General features: G+C 56.7%; 1 protein-coding gene across 1 annotated transcript in view; it reads left to right on the top strand.

Moving 5' to 3' along the window:
• Nucleotides 1-18,809, top strand: part of AGRN (agrin) — a 104,326-nt gene that overhangs the window by 67,865 nt on the left and 17,652 nt on the right. The window contains exons 14-24 of the mRNA XM_041419850.1: nt 2,255-2,419; nt 3,638-3,781; nt 4,865-4,989; nt 5,249-5,354; nt 6,535-6,918; nt 7,619-7,753; nt 10,547-10,674; nt 11,535-11,649; nt 12,422-12,541; nt 13,582-13,941; nt 16,094-16,297. Coding sequence (XP_041275784.1) covers nt 2,255-2,419; nt 3,638-3,781; nt 4,865-4,989; nt 5,249-5,354; nt 6,535-6,918; nt 7,619-7,753; nt 10,547-10,674; nt 11,535-11,649; nt 12,422-12,541; nt 13,582-13,941; nt 16,094-16,297 — 1,986 coding nt within the window. The remainder of the gene's footprint in view (nt 1-2,254; nt 2,420-3,637; nt 3,782-4,864; nt 4,990-5,248; nt 5,355-6,534; nt 6,919-7,618; nt 7,754-10,546; nt 10,675-11,534; nt 11,650-12,421; nt 12,542-13,581; nt 13,942-16,093; nt 16,298-18,809) is intronic.

The following is an 18,809-nucleotide window of genomic DNA, read 5'->3' as shown; positions in this document are numbered from 1 at the left end:
CACAACCTCCCACTGCTGGTGATCCTCCCATCCTTCCAAAATCCCTGAGCCAGCTCCCAGGCCTCAATCCTTTGGGAATGCAGGAGGGCAGGGTGCTGGAGGGGACACTTTGGGTCCTTTGGATGTCCCCAGAGCTGCCTCCAGGGCCTTGGTGCCTTCAACCCACTGCTGAGCTCGGGGATTTCCACCTGCCTGAGTGACAGGAATATTCCATGGGGAGAAACTTGTCACCTGAGGACCTTCCAGAGGCCAGGGACAGCTGGGTGAGCCCCTGTGCAGGAAGCTGAGCTGGCCAGGGGCTCATTAATATTTATTCACTAATTATCCGAGCCAGCAGGAGGCTTTTGAAAGGCTCTCAACAGCTGAGGCTGTGGCTGCCTGGTGGGGGAAACATCAGCCCATGGAGACACAGCTCCAGGGTGGGGCAATGCTGAGCAGGGAGTGCTGGATAATGGGGGAAAAACAGCTGGATGGTGGGGGAAACAGCTGGATGATGGAGGGAAAACAGCTGGATAGTGGGGGGAAACACAGCTGGATAGTGGGGGAAACAGCTGTATGATGGAGGGAAAACAGCTGGATAGTGGGGGAAAAACATCTGGATAATGGAGGAAAGCAGCTGGATAATGGGGGAAAAGTAGCTGGATAGTGGGGGGAAACACAGCTGGATAACAGGGGAAAAGCAGCTGGATAATGGGGGGAAAACATCTGGATAATGGAGGAAAGTAGCTGGATGATGGGGAAAACACAGCTGGATAATGGGGTGAAAACAGCTGGGTAATGGGGGAAAGCAGCTGGATAGTGGGGGGAAACACAGCTGGATAATGGGGGAAAAACATCTGGATAATAGAGGAAAGCAGCTGGATAATGGGGGAAAAGTAGCTGGATAGTGGGGGGAAACACAGCTGGATAGTGGGGGAAACACAGCTGGATGATGGGGGAAACACAGCTGGATAATGGGGGAAACACAGCTGGATAGTGGGGGAAACACAGCTGGATGATGGGGGAAACACAGCTGGATAATGGGGGAAACACAGCTGGATGATGGGGGAAAACACAGCTGGATAGTGGGGGGAAACACAGCTGGATGATGGAGGGAAAACAGCTGGATAATTGGGGAAAAACATCTGGATAATGGAGGAAAGCAGCTGGATAATGGGGGAAAGTAGCTGGATAATGGGAAAACACAGCTGGATAATGGGGGGATACACAGCTGGGTAGGGGGGGAAACACAGCTGGATAACGGGGGGAAAGCAGCTGGATAAGGGGGGAAAAGTAGCTGGATAGTGGGGGGAAACACAGCTGGATAACGGGGGGAAAGCAGCTGGATAAGGGGGGAAAAGTAGCTGGATAGTGGGGGGAAACACAGCTGGATAACGGGGGGAAAGCAGCTGGATAAGGGGGGAAAAGTAGCTGGATAGTGGGGGGAAACACAGCTGGATAACGGGGGGAAAGCAGCTGGATAAGGGGGGAAAAGTAGCTGGATAGTGGGGGGAAACACAGCTGGATAATGGGGGAAACACAGCTGGATGATGGAGGGAAAACAGCTGGATAATTGGGGGATACACAGCTGGGTAGTGGGGGAAACACAGCTGGATAATGGAGGAAAGTAGCTGGATAATGGGAAAACACAGCTGGATAATGGGAAAACACAGCTGGAAAATGGGAAAGGCTGCAGGAGCTGGGGGGGTGTTGCCCAGGGGGATGCTCCAGGGGACAGGAGCGTTTCCGTTGTCCTGGCAGTGATGATATTTGGATTTTCTGATGGAAATCCTGCCCCCCATCCATGGAATCCATGGGCACAGCTCCCCAGGACCGGCGTTTCCAATGGAAATCCTGCCCCCCAATCCACGGACCCGGATACCACCAGTCTGTGTCCCACCCGTGTCCCACCCGTGTCCCACGTGTGTCCCTCACCACCCAAGGAGCAGTTGAACCCCTGGGCCAGGTTTATCCATGGACATTCCCTGGGATGTCCTCACCCCCTCCTGCTGCTCCCCAGCTGTCCCTTTGTGTCCCTTTGTGTCCCTTTCCCGCTGGGACAAGGACAGCGTCTGGCTGTCTATCTTCGGCTGCCTTCCCTCCATCAAGCTGCCGGTTAATGAATTAATAATCACCCTCTAATAGCTTCCTTCCCCTTTGATGTTAATGAGAGACGAGCTCTTGATGACAGCGGCTTCAGCCTGGGGGCTGGTGGAGGAGGGTGGCACAGGGTGGCGCAGGTGACACGGCTGTCCCCTGCTGTCCCTGCCCTCAGGCACGTGCCAGTGCAACCCCTACGGCTCCTACGGTGGCTCCTGTGACCCGGGCACGGGCCAGTGCTCCTGCAAGCCCGGCGTGGGCGGCCTCAAGTGCGACCGCTGCGAGCCCGGCTTCTGGAACTTCCGCGGCATCGTCACCGACGGCAGGAGCGGCTGCACGCGTGAGTGACCGTGACAGGGGGAGAGGGGACACTGCCCGAGGGGACAGGGGTGTCACCCGACAGTGACAGTGGCAGTGACAGTGAGGGGACACCCCCTGAGTGACAGTGACAGCGACAGCGAGGGGACACCCCCTGAGTGGGACCGGGGTGTCACCCATCAGTGACAGGGATGGGGCACCCCTGAGTGACAGTGAGGGGACACTGCCCACGGGTGGGACACTTCCCTGAGTGACATGGATGGCACATCACCACCCCCATTCCCACATGGCTGCCAGGCCCCCCTTCCCCCATTCCCACCCCATAACTATGTTCTTTCCCCCTTCCCACCCCATAGCTGTGTATTTCCCTATTCCCACCCCATAACTGTGTTATTCCCCCTTCCCCATCCCATAACTATTTCCCCCTTTCCCACCCCATAACTGTGTTCTTTTCCCCCTTTCCCACCCTACCCTGAGTGACAGTGGCAGTGACAGCGAGGGGACACCCCTGAGGGACAGTGACAGCAAGGGGACCCATAACTATGTTCTTTCCCCCTTCCCACCCCATAATTGTGTTCTTTCCCTATTCCCACCCCATAACTGTGTTTTTTTCCCCCTTTCCCACCCTATAACTGTATTTCCCCCTTTCCCACCCCATAACTCTCTTCTTTCTCCTTCCCCATCCCATAACTATGTTCTTTCCCCCTTCCCACCCCATAATTGTGTTCTTTCCCTATTCCCACCCTATAACTATGTTCTTTCTCCTTCCCCACCCCATAACTGTGTTCTTTCCCCCTTTCTGACCCCATAACTGTGTTCTTTTCCCCCTTTCTGACCCCATAACTGTGTTTTTTTCCCCCTTTCCCACCCTATAACTGCATTTCCTCCTTTCCAACCCCATAACTGTGTTCTTTCCCCTTCCCCACAACTGTGTTATTCCCCATCCCCACCCCATAATTGTGTTCTTTCCCTATTCCCACCCCATAACTCTGTTCTTTCTCCTTCCCCACCCCATAACTGTGTTCTTTCCCTATTCCCACCCCATAACTCTGTTCTTTCCCCTTTCTGACCCCATAACTGTGTTTTTTTCCCCCTTTCCCACCCTATAACTGCATTTCCTCCTTTCCAACCCCATAACTGTGTTCTTTCCCCTTCCCCACAACTATGTTATTCCCCATCCCCACCCCACGACCGTGTCCTTGCCCCGTTCCCACGCCGTGACCCGTGTCCCCGTTGCCAGCGTGTCACTGTGACCCCGTGGGCTCGGTGCGGGATGACTGCGAGCAGATGTCGGGGCTGTGCTCCTGCAGGACGGGCATCACGGGCATGAAGTGCACCCAGTGCCCCGACGGCAGCAGGCTGGGCACCACGGGCTGCCACAAGGGTGAGGGGCCCTGCTTGCTTGGGCTTTGGGGTCCTGCTTATTTGGGGTTTTGGGTTGTGCAGCACTGGGGTTTTGGGTCCTGTTTATTTGGGGTTTTGGGTCATGCAGCATTGGCGTTTGGGGTCCTGCTTATTTGGGGTTTGGGTCCTGCTTGTTTGGGGTTTGGGGTCCTGTGTATTTGGGGTTTGGGTCCTGCTTGTTTGGGGTTTGGGGTCCTGCTTATTTGGGGTTTTGAGTCCTCTTTATTTGGGGTTGGGGTCTGGGTCCTGCAGCACTGGGGTTTTGGGTCCTGTTTATTTGGGGTTTGGGTCCTGCTTGTTTGGGGTTTGGGTCCTGCTTATTTGGGCTTTGGGTCCTGCTTGTTTGGGGTTTGGGTCCTGTTTATTTGGGGTTTTGAGTCCTGTGTATTTGGGGTTTGGGGTCCTGCTTTTTTGGGCTTTGGGTCCTGCTTGCTTGGGGTTTTGGGTCCTGCTTTTTTGGGCTTTGGGTCCTGCTTATTTGGGATTTGGGGTCCTGCTTATTTGGGATTTGGGGTCCTGCTGGTTTGGGATTTTGGGTCCTGCAGCACTGGGGGTTCTGGGTCCTGTGTATTTGGGGTTTGGGTCCTGCCTATTTGGAATTTGGCTCCTGCCTAACTGGGATTTTGGCTCCTGCCTATTTGTGATTTTGGCTCCTGCTAACTGGGATTAGGCTCCTGTCTGTTTGGGGTTTTGGCTCCTGTCTGTTTGGGATTTAGGCTCCTGTCTGTTTGGGATTTTGGCTCCTGCCTGTTCGGGATTTAGGCTCCTGCTAACTGGGATTTTGGCTCCTATTTATTTGGGATTTAGGCTCCTGTCTGTTTGGGATTTTGGCTCCTGCCTATTTGGGATTTTGGCTCCTGTCTGTTTGGGATTTTGGCTCCTGTCTGTTTGGGATTTTGGCTCCTGCCTATTTGGGATTTTGGCTCCTGTCTGTTTGGGATTTTGGCTCCTGCTAACTGGGATTTTGGCTCCTGTCTGTTTGGGATTTTGGCTCCTGCCTGTTTGGGATTTTGGCTCCTGCTAACTGGGATGTTTTCCCGGCTCCCCCTCTCGCCCTGCCCAGACCCCTCAGCCCCCAGGTCCTGCGAGGAGCTGAGCTGTGACTTCGGGGCCTCGTGCGTGGAGCTGAACGGCTTCGCCCACTGCGAGTGCCCATCCCCGCTGTGCTCCGAGGCCAACACCACCAAGGTCTGGGGACACCTCTGGGGGCTCGGGGACCTTTGGGGTGGGACACGAAACCCTGCAGGAGTTGTTCCCTGCGGGCAAGGGGGACACACAGGTCACTGATGTCTCCTGGCACCCCTGAGCTGCTCTGTGCCCCCCAGCCTGCTCTGGGTCCCTCTGTGCCCCAGAGGAGCCCCCCAAAATCGCTGCCAGGGTTCAGGGCCCTGTTGGTGCCACTGGGAGGGGCCCAGAGGGGCAGCTCCGGTGTCCCCTGTGTCCCCAGGTGTGTGGCTCTGATGGTGTCACCTACGGGGACCAGTGCCAGCTGCGGACCATCGCCTGCAGGCAGGGCCAGCACATCACAGTCAAGCACGTGGGGCAGTGCCACGGTGAGTGTCCCCTGGGGCAGTGCCACTGAGTGTCCCCAGGGCTATGCCACTGAGTGTCCCCTTGCCAGTGCCACTGAGTGTCCCCTGGGCAGTGTCATGCTCAGTGTCCCCTGGGCAGTGCCACTGAGTGTCCCCTGGGTAGTGCCAGGGTGAGTGTGCCCTGGGCAGTGCCACTGAGTGTCCCCTGGGCAGTGCCATGCTCAGTGTCCCCAGGGCAGTGCCACGGTGAGTGTCCCCTGGGCAGTGCCACGGTGAGTGTCCCCTGGGCAGTGCCACTGAGTGTCCCCTGGGCAATGCCATTGAGTGTCCCCCCCAGGGCAGTGCCACACTGAGTGTCCCCTGGGCAGTGCCACTGAGTGTCCCCTGGGGCAGTGCCACTGAGTGTCCCCTGGGCAGTGCCACTGAGTGTCCCCTGGGCAGTGCCATGGTGAGTGTCCCCTGGGCAGTGCCACTGAGTGTCCCCTGGGCAGTGCCATGCTCAGTGTCCCCAGGGCAGTGCCACGGTGAGTGTCCCCTGGGCAGTGCCACTGAGTGTCCCCTGGGTAGTGCCAGGGTGAGTGTGCCCTGGGCAGTGCCACTGAGTGTCCCCTGGGCAGTGCCACTGGGGCAGTGTCATGTTTAGTGTCCCCTGGGCAGTGCCATGCTGCGTGTCCCCAGGGCAGTGTCACACTGAGTGTCCCCTGGGCAGTGCCACACTCAGTGTCCCCTGGGCAGTGCCATGCCCAGTGCCCCAGGACAGTACCACACTGAGTGTCCCCTGGGCAGTGCCATTGTGTGTCCCCTGGGCAGTGCCACTGAGTGTCCCCTCGGCAGTGCCATGGTGCGTGTCCCCTGGGCAGTGCCATGCTCCCTGTCCCCAGGACAGTACCACACTGAGTGTCCCCTGGGTAGTGCCATGCTCCGTGTCCCCAGGACAGTACCACACTGAGTGTCCCCAGGGCAGTGCCATGCTCAGTGTCACTGTGACAGTGCCACTGAATGTCCCCTGGCCAGTGCCATGCTCCGTGTCCCCAGGACAGTGCCACACTGAGTGTCCCCAGGCCAGTACCACCCCCGTATCCCGAGGCTGGCCCTGCCACCCCGTGAGACACCCCCTGTCACAGCACCTCCCCTTCCCGGGCTTTGTCACCCCATTCCCAGTGCCACCCCTGCTCACGTCCCCCCTCTGCTGCTCCTGCAGAGTCCATCACCCACTCGAGCCCCCCGGTGCCCCCCACGCCGCTGCCCACGCTGCCCCCGGACCGGCTCCTGCTGCCCGCGCCCCCTCGGGCCACCACGCGCGCCCCGCCGCCCACCGCGGCGGCCGCCACCTCGTCACCGCCACACGCCAGGCCCACGGAACGAGGCCACCCCGCCACGAGGCGTGTGACGACAGCCAGGCCGGCCACCACGCCCTGGGTCACCCACGGGGTGCACAGAGCCACCGTCCGCCCGCTGGCCACCGTGCCCGTGGTGGCGGCCACCAGCCAGACGGGCTACGGCGAGTCCGGCAGCGCTGAGGGCAGTGGGGACCAGGACATGGGGACCAGCGGTGACCAGGAGTCCAGCGGGGCGGGATCTGCCGGTGAGTGACAGCCCTGGGCTCTGTGGTGGCACTGAGTGTCCCCTGGGCAGTGCCACTGAATGTTCCCAGGACAGTGCCATGCTCAGTGTCCCCAGGGCAATGCCATTGGATGTCCCCAAGGCAGTGCCGATGAGTGTCCCAGGGCAATGCCATTGGATGTCCCCAAGGCAGTGCCACTGAATGTCCCCAGGGCGGCAGTGCCATGCTCAGTGTCCCCTGGGCAATGCCACTGACTGTCCCCAGGGCAATGCCGCAGTCAATGTTCCCAGAACAGTGCCATTGAATGTCCCCAGGCAGTGCCACAGTGATTGTCCCCAGGGCAGTGCCACTGAGTGTCCCAGGGCAGGGCCATTGAGTGTCCCCAGGGCAGTGCCACTGAGTGTCCCCAGGGCAGTGCCACTGAGTGTCCCAGGGCAGGGCCATTGAGTGTCCCCAGGGCAGTGCCACTGAGTGTCCCCAGGGCAGTGCCACTGAGTGTCCCCAGCCCACTGAGTGTCCCCAGCCCACTGAGTGTCCCCAGCCCACTGAATGTCCCCTGCTGGCTGAGTGTCCCCAGCCCACTGAGTGTCCCCAGCCCACTGAGTGTCCCCAGCCCACTGAATGTCCCCTGCTGGCTTCAGCCACCCCCAGCGTGTCACCACGAGCGGGGCGGGTGCCACGCAGAGGCGTCACTGCCGGCTGTCCCCTGGCTGTCCCCCAGGTGAGGAGGAGCTGGACGAGGGCCAGGTGACATCCACGCCTGCCATCGAGAGGGCCACGTGCTACAACAGCGCCCTGGGCTGCTGCTCCGACGGCAAAACCGCCGCGGCCGACGCCGAGGGGAGCAACTGCCCCGGTGAGCCTGGGGCTGGGGTGGGCTCCTCTGGGGCCAGCAGTGGGGGACTCTCAGGGGGGGAGGACTCGGAAGTGCCCAGGTGGATTTGGGGCTGGTTTGGGGTCAGGAATTGGGATATCTCAGGGTAGGGTGACACAGAACTGCCCAGCTGGATTTAGGGCTGGTTTGGGGTCAGGAATTGGGATATCTCAAGGGGAATGACACACAGAACTGCCCAGCTGGATTTGGGGCTAGGGGAGGGTTTGGGGTCCGTTTGGGGTCGGGAGTTTGGGATCTCTCAAGGTAGGGTGACACAGAACTGCCCAGGGGGATTTGGGTTGATTTGGGGTCAGGAGTTTGGGATCTTTCAAGGGGGATGAGCCACAGAGCTCTCCAGGTGAATTTGGGGCTGGGGGAAGATTTGGGATCTTCCTGGGGGTGTTTGCTGCTCCCTGATCCAGCTGGGATCTCTCCTCCTTCCCACAATCTGAGGAAGCACAGCCCATGCTCAGTGTCCCCAGGGCAATGCCATTGGATGTCCCCAAGGCAGTGCCGATGAGTGTCCCAGGGCAATGCCATTGGATGTCCCCAAGGCAGTGCCACTGAATGTCCCCAGGGCGGCAGTGCCATGCTCAGTGTCCCCTGGGCAATGCCACTGACTGTCCCCAGGGCAATGCCGCAGTCAATGTTCCCAGAACAGTGCCATTGAATGTCCCCTGGGCAGTGCCACAGTGATTGTCCCCAGGGCAATGCCACTGAGCGTCCCAGGGCAGTGCCATTGAATGTCCCCTGGGCAGTGCCACTGAGTGTCCCAGGGCAGTGCCACTGAATGTCCCAGGGCAGGGCCATTGAGTGTCCCAGGGCAGGGCCATTGAGTGTCCCCTGGGCAGTGCCACTGAGTGTCCCCAGGGCAATGCCACTGAGTGTCCCCAGGGCAGTGCCACTGAGTGTCCCCAGCCCACTGAGTGTCCCCAGCTGGCTTCAGCCACCCCCAGCGTGTCACCACGAGCGGGGCGGGTGCCACGCAGAGGCGTCACTGCCGGCTGTCCCCTGGCTGTCCCCCAGGTGAGGAGGAGCTGGACGAGGGCCAGGTGACATCCACGCCTGCCATCGAGAGGGCCACGTGCTACAACAGCGCCCTGGGCTGCTGCTCCGACGGCAAAACCGCCGCGGCCGACGCCGAGGGGAGCAACTGCCCCGGTGAGCCTGGGGCTGGGGTGGGCTCCTCTGGGGCCAGCAGTGGGGGACTCTCAGGGGGGGAGGACTCGGAAGTGCCCAGGTGGATTTGGGGCTGGTTTGGGGTCAGGAATTGGGATATCTCAGGGTAGGGTGACACAGAACTGCCCAGCTGGATTTAGGGCTGGTTTGGGGTCAGGAATTGGGATATCTCAAGGGGAATGACACACAGAACTGCCCAGTTGGATTTGGGGCTGGTTTGGGGCCAGGAATTGGGAACTCTCAGGGTAGGGTGACACAGAACTGCCCAGCTGGATTTAGGGCTGGTTTGGGGTCAGGAATTGGGATATCTCAGGGTAGGGTGACACAGAACTGCCCAGCTGGATTTAGGGCTGGTTTGGGGTCAGGAATTGGGATATCTCAAGGGGAATGACACACAGAACTGCCCAGCTGGATTTGGGGCTAGGGGAGGGTTTGGGGTCCGTTTGGGGTCGGGAGTTTGGGATCTCTCAAGGTAGGGTGACACAGAACTGCCCAGGGGGATTTGGGTTGATTTGGGGTCAGGAGTTTGGGATCTTTCAAGGGGGATGAGCCACAGAGCTCTCCAGGTGAATTTGGGGCTGGGGGAAGATTTGGGATCTTCCTGGGGGTGTTTGCTGCTCCCTGATCCAGCTGGGATCTCTCCTCCTTCCCACAATCTGAGGAAGCACAGCCCCACCTCTGCTCTGTCAGAATATCCTCGTTATTCTGAAAATTGTTCCTCAGGGGCCACGTCCCAGATTTCTCCTCACTCAAGTCCTTCCTTGGGGTTTCCAGTGGGACATCCCCTTTGCCTCTGGGAAAACAGCACTTTCCCTTTTAACCCATAAAGGGTTAAAAGTCCTGTGTGAAGGGAAAGGGAGAAGGAGAAGGAAAGCAGAAAAGGAAAAGAGAAAAGGAGAGGGAAAGGGGAAAGAAAAGGGAGGGGGAAAGGGGAAAGAAAAGGGAGGGGGAAAGGGAGAAGGGAAAAGGGAAAGGGAGAGGGAAAGGGGAAAAGAAAAAGAGAAAGGGAGAGGGAAAGGGGAAGGAAAAGGGAAAAGGGAGAGGGAAAAGGAGAAGAGAAAAGGAAGAGGGGAAAATGGAAAGGGAGAGAGAAAGGGAAAGGGAAAGGGGAAAACGGAAAGGAAAAGGAGGCTCCTGTGTGGTTCCCACAGCGGGATCTCTCCATCCTCTGCATCCCCAGGGCAGGATCCAGCCCTGGCATTCCTGCTGCAGTTTCAGATGGTTTGGCAGGGCTGTGGTTGCCCTGTGCCAGGTGTCCCCCTTGCCCCCAGCCCCGGGTGGCCCCGCTGTGCCCCTGCGGGTGCCCCCGGGCCGTGGCGTGTCCTCTAACGTGTCTCTCTTGTCACCCAGCGGTGCAGGGGGGCTGCTCTCCGGGCCGGAGCTCGCAGGAACCCGTCTGGTAAAAGCTGCCATCTCCAGCCTGGTCTTTGCCATCTGCTCCAGCACTAATCCTCCATGGCTGTCCCCGTCCCATCCCGACTAACCCGGCACTGGCACTACCCCCACACGGCCATCCCCCTCTCCCAGGGACTCCGGCGCTCCCTCGCCACCCCTGCCCAGCTCAAGGGTTTTGTCTTGTGTTCCCTCCTCCCCCAGCCACCAAAGTGTTCCAAGGAGTGCTGATCCTGGAGGAGGTGGAGGGCCAGGAGCTGTTCTACACCCCGGAGATGGCCGACCCCAAATCCGAGCTCTTTGGGGAGACGGCGCGGAGCATCGAGAGCGCGGTGAGCTCCGTGGCCCTGGGGGGCACAGCTGGCACCAAAGGGAGCCCTGCTGGTGCCCTGAGGCTGCCCTAGGACAGCGTTCAAGAATAAAGCAGGGGTTGATTAAAAAGATCTCCTCAATGGATCCAGCTTGGGTCTACACCCCCAGGATGAGCCCAAAGTGGTCACAAAATGGATGACGGCTCCCTGTCCCGCTTGATTTATGGATCCTGCCCTTCCCTTGGCCCTAAAGAACAGCAGGAATTGTCACAGAACATCCTTGTCCCACTTCATGGATCCTGTTCTTCCCTTGGTCCTAAAGAGCAGCTAGAATTGTTTATGGATCCCATTATTCCCTTGGCCCTAAAGAGCAGCTGGAATTGTTTATGGATCCCACTTTTCCCTTGGCCCTAGAGAACACCTGAAATTGTTTATGGATCCTGTTGTTCCTTTGGCCATAAAGAACACCTGGAATTGTTTATGGATCCCATTCTTCCCTTGGTCCTAAAGAGCAGCAGGAATTCTTTATGGATCCCACGTTTCCCTTGGCCCTAGAGAACACCTGGAATTGTTTATGGATCCTGTTGTTCCTTTGGCCATAAAGAACACCTGGAATTGTTTATGGATCCCATTCTTCCCTTGGTCCTAGAGAACAGCTGGAATTGTTTATGGATCCCACTTTTCCCTTGGCCCTAAAGAGCAGCAGGAATTGTTTATGGATCCCACTTTTCCCTTGGCCCTAAAGAGCAGCAGGAATTGTCCCCTGTCCCCTCCCTGTCACTGGGCTGCCTTGCAAACACCGGGCAGCAAATCCAAGCCTGGATCTTTCCCTGGCAGGATCCCCGTGCCAGGATCTCCCTGTTAACCCTTTCCTTCCCCAGCTGGACGAGCTGTTCCGGGCTTCTGATGTCAGGAAGGATTTCAAGAGCATCCGAGTGCGGGACCTGGGCCAGAGCAGCGCCGTCAGGGTCATCGTGGAGGCCCACTTTGACCCAGGTGGGGCCATTCCCTGGGCATTCCCAGCAGGAATTCTGGCTGGGAAATCCGTGTGGGGAGGAGAGGGAAAGAGCCATCCTAAAATTCAGTGGGGTTGGGTCTTTTATTCTGCAAAATTTCCGTGTGAGGGGAGCTGGGAGGGGCTGCACGCTGAGGAAGCTGGGAGGGTTTTCCTTGGGAAAGGAGGGGTAATTTTCCTTGGGAAAGGAGGGGTAATTTTCCTTGGGAAAGGATGGTTATTTTCCTTGGGAAAGGAGGGGTAATTTTCCTTGGGAAAGGAGGGTTAATTTTCCTTGGGAAAGGATGGTTATTTTCCTTGGGAATGGAGGGATTATTTTCCTTGGAAAGGAGAGTTATTTTCCTTGGGAATGGAGGGATTATTTTCCTTGTAAAGGAAGATTATTTTCCTTGGAAAGGAGAGTTACTTTCCGAGGGAAAGGTGGTTTATTTTCCTTGGGAATGGAGGGATTATTTTCCTTGGAAAGGAGAGTTATTTTCCTTGGGACAAGGTGGTTTATTTTCCTTGGGAATAGAGGTTTATTTTCTTTGGGAAGGAGTATTATTTTCCTTGGGAAAGAAGGATTATTTCCTTGGGAAGGAGAATTATTTTCTTTGGAAAGGAGGATTATTTTCCTTGGCAAGGAGGATTATTTCCTTGGCAAAGGAGGATTATTTCCTTGGGAAAGGAGAGACTTGGAGAGGTCATGGGAGGGAAATTCCTGTTGGAATGCTCACTGTTGCTCCCCTCCTTTGCCCTCCTGGCTGGCACCAGCCACGTCCTACACGGCTGCTGACATCCAGGGCGCCCTGCTGAGGCAGCTCCGAGCTGCCAAGAGGAAAACCATCCTGGTGAAGAAGCCCCAGCAGGAGCACATCAAATTCATGGATTTTGGTGAGTCCCCCTCGCTTGCTTTGGGGTTTCAGAATGCCAGGGGGCTCTGCTGGTCTTGGCAACCCTTCAAAACCCCATTTTTGGGGTTGGGAGGGACCTTAAAAGGGTCTGGACATGGGCAGGGATCTTCCAGAGGGTGCTTGGACACTTCCAGGGATGGGGCAGCCTCAGCTTCTCTGGGAAATCCATTCCAGGGCCTCCCCACGCTCCGAGTGAACCAGCAAAGGGTTAAAATTGCCCCTTTTTCCATGGGATATGGCAGTGCCACCCGTGGGGCTGTGGCCTGCAAAGGGATCCTGGGATTCGGGGGGTGGTGGCCAGTCTGGGACAGCTTCTGCTCCACCCGTGCCAGATTTCCCAGGAAAAGTGGGCACACGGAGCCTGGCACAGGCACAGGCAGCATCCCAGGAAAACCCAATTTTTGTCCACTTTGAGGCTTCTTAGGTTGCAGATTTCTCCTCTATGACCACGCTGGCTGCTCCTCTCATAGCCCACACCTGACCCTGAAACAAACCCATGCCTGACCCTAAACCTAACCCTAAACCTGACCCTAACCCTAATGCTAGCTTTAACCCAAATCCATTCCTGACCCTAACCCATACCTGACCCTAAACCTAACCCATACCTAACCCTCAACCCACATTGGATCCTAAAAATAGCCCACACTTGTCCCTAAACCTAACCTACACCTGACCCTAAACCTAACCCTAAGCCTAACCCATACCTAACCCTAAAACTAACCCACACCTGATCCTAAACCTAACCTACACCTGACCCTAAACCTAACCCATACCTGACCCTCAACCCACATTGGATCCTAAAAATAGCCCACACTTAACCCTAAACCTAACCCACACCTGATCCTAAACCTAACCTACACCTGAATGTAAACCTAACCCACACCTGACCCCAACCCCATCCAGCAGCTGCCCCCAACCCAGCTGCCCCAAATCCCCCCAGCTGCCCCCAACCCAGCTGACCCCAAATCCCCCCCCCAGCTGCCCCCAGCCCCCTCTGACCCCAGCCCTGCTGTGTTCCAGACTGGATCCCCCGGCTCTTCACCACCACCGTCACCACCACCACGGCCACCACCATGGCACCGGGCACCACCCGCAGGGTGCCCGCGGCCACCGCGGCCCTGGGGCAGCACGCCGAGCCCGGGGGCAGCCCCGGCCCCGTGGTGGGCAGCACCAGGAGCCCTGGCAGCACCAGGAGCCCTGGCAGCACCAGCAGCAGCAGCAGCAGCAGGAGGAAGCCCACCCCGCTGCCCCCTGGCACCACGCGAGCCCCGCGGCCCTGCGAGTCCCAGCCCTGCCTGCACGGTGGCACCTGCCAGGACCACGGGCACGACTTCAGCTGCAGCTGCCCCGCGGGCAGGGGAGGGGCCGTGTGTGAGAAATGTAGGTGGTGCCGCGGAAAAACCCCAAGTTTTGGGCCTTAGGAATCACTTCGTGCCTCTTGGCGTGGGTAGGATGCCGCCCCCGCTGTGCCAGGTTGTGCCGGTTTGGATTTGGGCACTTCCAGAGATGGGAAACAGCTAAAAAACACTATAAACAGCTAAAAAAACCACTAAACAGCTAAAAAAAGTGACCATAAATAGCTAAAACCCACTATAAACAGCTAAAAAACAGTGACCATAAATAGCTAAAACCCACTATAAACAGCTAAAAAACACTATAAACAGCTAAAAAATCACTAAACTACTAAAAAACCACTATAAACAGCTAAAAAACACTATAAACAGCTAAAAAAACCACTAAACAGCTAAAAAAAACCCACTATAAACAGTTAAAAAACAATATAAACAGCTAAAAAATCACTAAACGACTAAAAAACCACTATAAACAGCTAAAAAACACTATAAACAGCTAAAAAAACCACTAAACAGCTAAAAAAAGTGACCATAAATAGCTAAAACCCACTATAAACAGCTAAAAAACACTATAAACAGCTAAAAAATCACTAAACGACTAAAAAACCACTACAAACAGCTAAAAAACACCATAAACAGCTAAAAAACACCATAAACAGCTAAAAAAACCACTAAACAGCTAAAAAACCCCCGACATAAATAGCTAAAAACCACTATAAACAGCTAAAAAACACCACAGCAGTGGTGACAGAGGGACAGGGGACACGTGCCAGCCAACCCCAAATCAACCCTGGCACGGCTTGGTGCCACAGCAGCTTGTGCAGGTACAAGAGGTTGTAAAAGGAGAGCAGGAGCAGCTCCTCCCTGGCTCCATCCTGATCCCAACGAGGTTCTGCTTCGTTGTCCCAGCTGGTGGCAGTGTCCCCCAGTGCCACCCAGTGTCCCCCAGTGCCACCCAGGACAGGGGTGCAGCCTCCTTTCCCAGCCCTTGCAGCAGCTGGCAGCTGCCCCTGGCACTTTGGGGTCACACCAGGGGCTCTGGGTGGGCTCATTCCCAAAAAGCTTTGTCCCTAAAGCTGTCACCTGGAGCTCTCCGAGCTGTGGGTGTCCAGCCCTGCTGGTTTGATGGGATTTGGAGTGCCAGATCACCCCAAGGGAGGCACAGAAAAGTTGCCCTTTTTGTGAACCCAAACTCAATAGAAATTGCCTTTTTTCCCCCATCCTTTCCTTTCCTTTCCTTTCCTTTCCTTTCCTTTCCTTTCCTTTCCTTTCCTTTCCTTTCCTTTCCTTTCCTTTCCTTTCCTTTCCTTTCCTTTCCTTTCCTTTCCTTTCCTTTCCTTTCCTTTCCTTTCCTTTCCTTTCCTTTCCTTTCCTTTCCTTTCCTTTCCTTTCCTTTCCTTTCCTTTCCCCCCCTTTTTTATCTCCTTTTTTATCCCCCTTTACCCCCTCTCTTCCCCCTTTCCCCTCCTGTTTTCTCCATTATTCCCCTTTTTTCTCCGTTCTCCCCCCATTTCTCCCCTTTTCCCCCTCTCTTCCCCCTTTCCCCTCCTGTTTTCTCCATTATTCCCCGTTTTTCTCCCTGTTCTCCCCCCCTTTCTCCCCTTTTCCCCCTCTCTTCCTCCCTTCTTCCTCCATTTCCCCTCCCTTCTCCCCCGTTCTTCCCATTTTTCTTCCCCGTTTCTCCCTCTTTTCCCCCCTTTTCCTCCCCTTTTCTCCCCTTTCCCCCCACTTTTCACCCCTATTTCCCCCCTTTTCCTCCCCTTTTCTCCCCTTTCCCCCCACTTTTCACCCCTATTTCCCCCCTTTTCCTCCCCTTTTCTCCCCTTTCCCCCCACTTTTCACCCCTATTTCCCCCCTTTTCCTCCCCTTTTCTTCCCCCTCTCTTCCCCTCTTCTTCCCCTTTTTCTCCCCCGTTTCTCCCCCTTTTTCCCCGCTTTTCCCCCCACTTTTCACCCCTATTTTTCCTCCCCTTTTCTTTCCCCCTCTCTTCCCCTCTTCTTCCCCTTTTTCCTCCCCTTTTCTCCCCTTTCCCCCCACTTTTCACCCCTATTTCCCCCCTTTTCCTCCCCTTTTCATCCCCCTCTCTCCCTCCCTTCTTCCTCCATTTCCCCTCCCTTCTCCCCCGTTCTTCCCATTTCTCCTCCCTGCCCTCCCCCCCATTTTCCCCGTTTTCCCCTCAGCCTCCAGCCCGTCCATCCCTGGTTTCGGGGGCCGTTCCGTGCTGGCGTTCCGCACCATGAGGGCGTACCACACCGTCCGGATCTCCATGGAGTTCCGCGCGCTGGAGCCCGACGGGCTCCTCCTCTACAACGCCCAGCGCCACGGCAAGGACTTCATCTCTCTGGCTCTGCTCGGGGGCTTCGTGGAGCTCAGGTCAGCCCGGGGTGGGAGTGACTCCTAAAAGGGGGGGTTTCTATCCCAGGAGGGGGAATTCCTATCCTAAAAGGCCTCCAAGTGGACAAAAATCGGGAATTTTTTTTGTTTTTGGAATACTGAGGGAGCTCGAGCTCGTGTGAGCCCCTGGTGGAGCCCCAGGAGAATCCCAGGACCTAGGACAGGGAATTCCTATCCTAAAAGGCCTCCAAGTGGACAAAAATCGGGAATTTTTTTTGGTTTTGGAATACTGAGGGAGCTCGAGCTCACGTGAGCCCCTGGTGGAGCCCCAGGAGAATCCCAGGACCTAGGACAGGGAATTCCTATCCTAAAAGGCCTCCAAGTGGACAAAAATCGGGAATTTTTTTTGTTTTTCGAATACTGAGGGAGCTCGAGCTCGTGTGAGCCCCTGGTGGAGCCCCAGGAGAAGCCCAGGACCTAGGACAGGGAATTCCTAGCCTAAAAGGCCTCCAAGTGGACAAAAATCGGGAATTTTTTTTGTTTTTCGAATACTGAGGGAGCTCGAGCTCGTGTGAGCCCCTGGTGGAGCCCCAGGAGAAGCCCAGGACCTAGGACAGGGAATTCCTAGCCTAAAAGGCCTCCAAGTGGACAAAAATCGGGAATTTTTTTTGTTTTTGGAATACTGAGGGAGCTCGAGCTCGCGTGAGCCCCTGGTGGAGCCCCAGGACCCAGGACAGGGAATTTGTATCCCAAGAGGGAGAATTTGTGTCCCAAGAGAGGGAATTTCTATGCTAAAAGGCCTCCAAGTGGACAAAAATCAGGATTTTTTTGGTTTTTGGAAGGGTGTGGTTGGAATACTGAGGGAGCTCGAGCTCTGTTGAGTCCCTGGACCCAGGACAGGAATTTGCATCCCAAGAGAGGGAATTTCTATCCTAAAAGGCCTCCAAGTGGACAAAAATCAGGATTTTTTTGGTTTTTGGAAGGGTGTGGTTGGAATACTGAGGGAGAAGGAAAGAGAGTGAGAGAAGGAAGAAGGGAGGGAGACAAGAAGAGAAGGAGGGATGGAAAGAGGGAGGGAGGGAGTGGAAGGAGACAAGAAGAGAAGGAGGGAGGGAGAGGAGGGAGGGGAAGAAGGAGAGAGGGAGAGGAAAGGAGGGAGTGGAAGGAACCGAGAAGGAGGGAGGGAAAGAGGGAGGGAGGGAAGGGAAGTGTTCCCTATTTTCAGCCAAGTGAACTCACTTTGGATTTTGAACAGCTCCCAAGTGTGGGAGGTTGGGTTTTTTTGGCAGGTTGGGGTTTTTTGGCAGGTTGGGTTTTTTTTGGCAGGTTGAGATTTTTTGAGAGATCTTTTTTTGGTGGCTTTTTTTTGGGTTTTTTTTTTTTTTTTTTTGAACTGGGATGGAAATGCAGAGAGGGGAGAAAGGGAAGGGAGGAAAGAGGCAGAGTGGCTTTTTTTGTATTCCAGAATCCAAGGGGATGGGTTTGGAATGAGGGGAGGGGGAGGGCAGGGAGGGAGGGAGAGAGGGAGAGAGAGAGGGAACCGCAAGGGGAGCACTGGGAGGGTGGCACTGGGAGTGGGCACGGGGCTGTGAGGGGGGCACTGTGAGGGTGGCACGGGGAGCGGCGGGTGGCACTGGGTCTGGTGGGTGGCACTGGTGCTGTGAGTGTGGCACTGCCCCTGGGAGGGTGGCACTGTAAGGGTGGCACTGTAAGGGTGGCACTCTGAGTGGGCACGGGGCTGCAAGGGTGGCACTGTGAGGGTGGCACAGGGACCAAGGGGTGGCACTGGGCCTGGTGGGTGGCACTGTGAGTGGGGCACGGGGAGCGGCGGGTGGCACTGGGTCTGGTGGGTGGCACTGGTGCTGTGAGTGTGGCACTGCCCCTGGGAGGGTGGCACTGCCCCATGAGGGTGGCACTGGCTCCGCGAGGGTGACACTGTGAGGGTGGCACTGCCCCATGAGTGTGGCACTGCCCCATGAGAGGACACTGGTCCTCTGAGGGTGACACTGTTAGGGTGGCACTGGGCCTGATTGGTGGCACTGCTGCTGTGAGTGTGGCATTGGGTCTGTGAGGGTGGCACTACCCCTGGGAGGGTGACATTGCCCCCATGAGTATGGCACTGCCCCTGGGAGGGTGACATTGCCCCTGTTAGCGTGGCAGTGCCCCGGGAGCATGTCATTGCCCCCATGAGGGTGGCACTGCCCCTGTGAGTGTGGCACTGTCCCTATGAGTGTGGCACTGCCCCCATGAGGGTGGCACTGCCCCTGTGGTTTGGGTATGGGGTGGGCACCAAGGTGGTTTTTGGGGTATGGGATGGGCACCAAGGGGTTCTCACCCCTCTAGGGGATTCTGAAGGAGTTTTTGCCAGTGCCTTGATGCCTACATGCCCATGGTGACATTGGGGACATGGAGGACACTGGGGACATTGGGGACACTGGGGCTGTGGGGGTTGGTGCCAAGCTGCCTGTGCCCGCAGGCCCCACGTGTGCCTTTGAGAGACTCTGGGGACCCTGGGGACACAGGGGACACGGGGGCCATGTGCCTGGGGGTTGGTGCCAAGCT

The sequence above is a fragment of the Onychostruthus taczanowskii genome, unplaced genomic scaffold, assembly GCF_017590055.1.
Source record: "Onychostruthus taczanowskii isolate IOZ18803 unplaced genomic scaffold, ASM1759005v1 scaffold61, whole genome shotgun sequence".
Classification (NCBI taxonomy): Eukaryota; Metazoa; Chordata; class Aves; order Passeriformes; family Passeridae; genus Onychostruthus; species Onychostruthus taczanowskii.
This window is presented reverse-complemented; position numbering and strand designations above follow the sequence as displayed.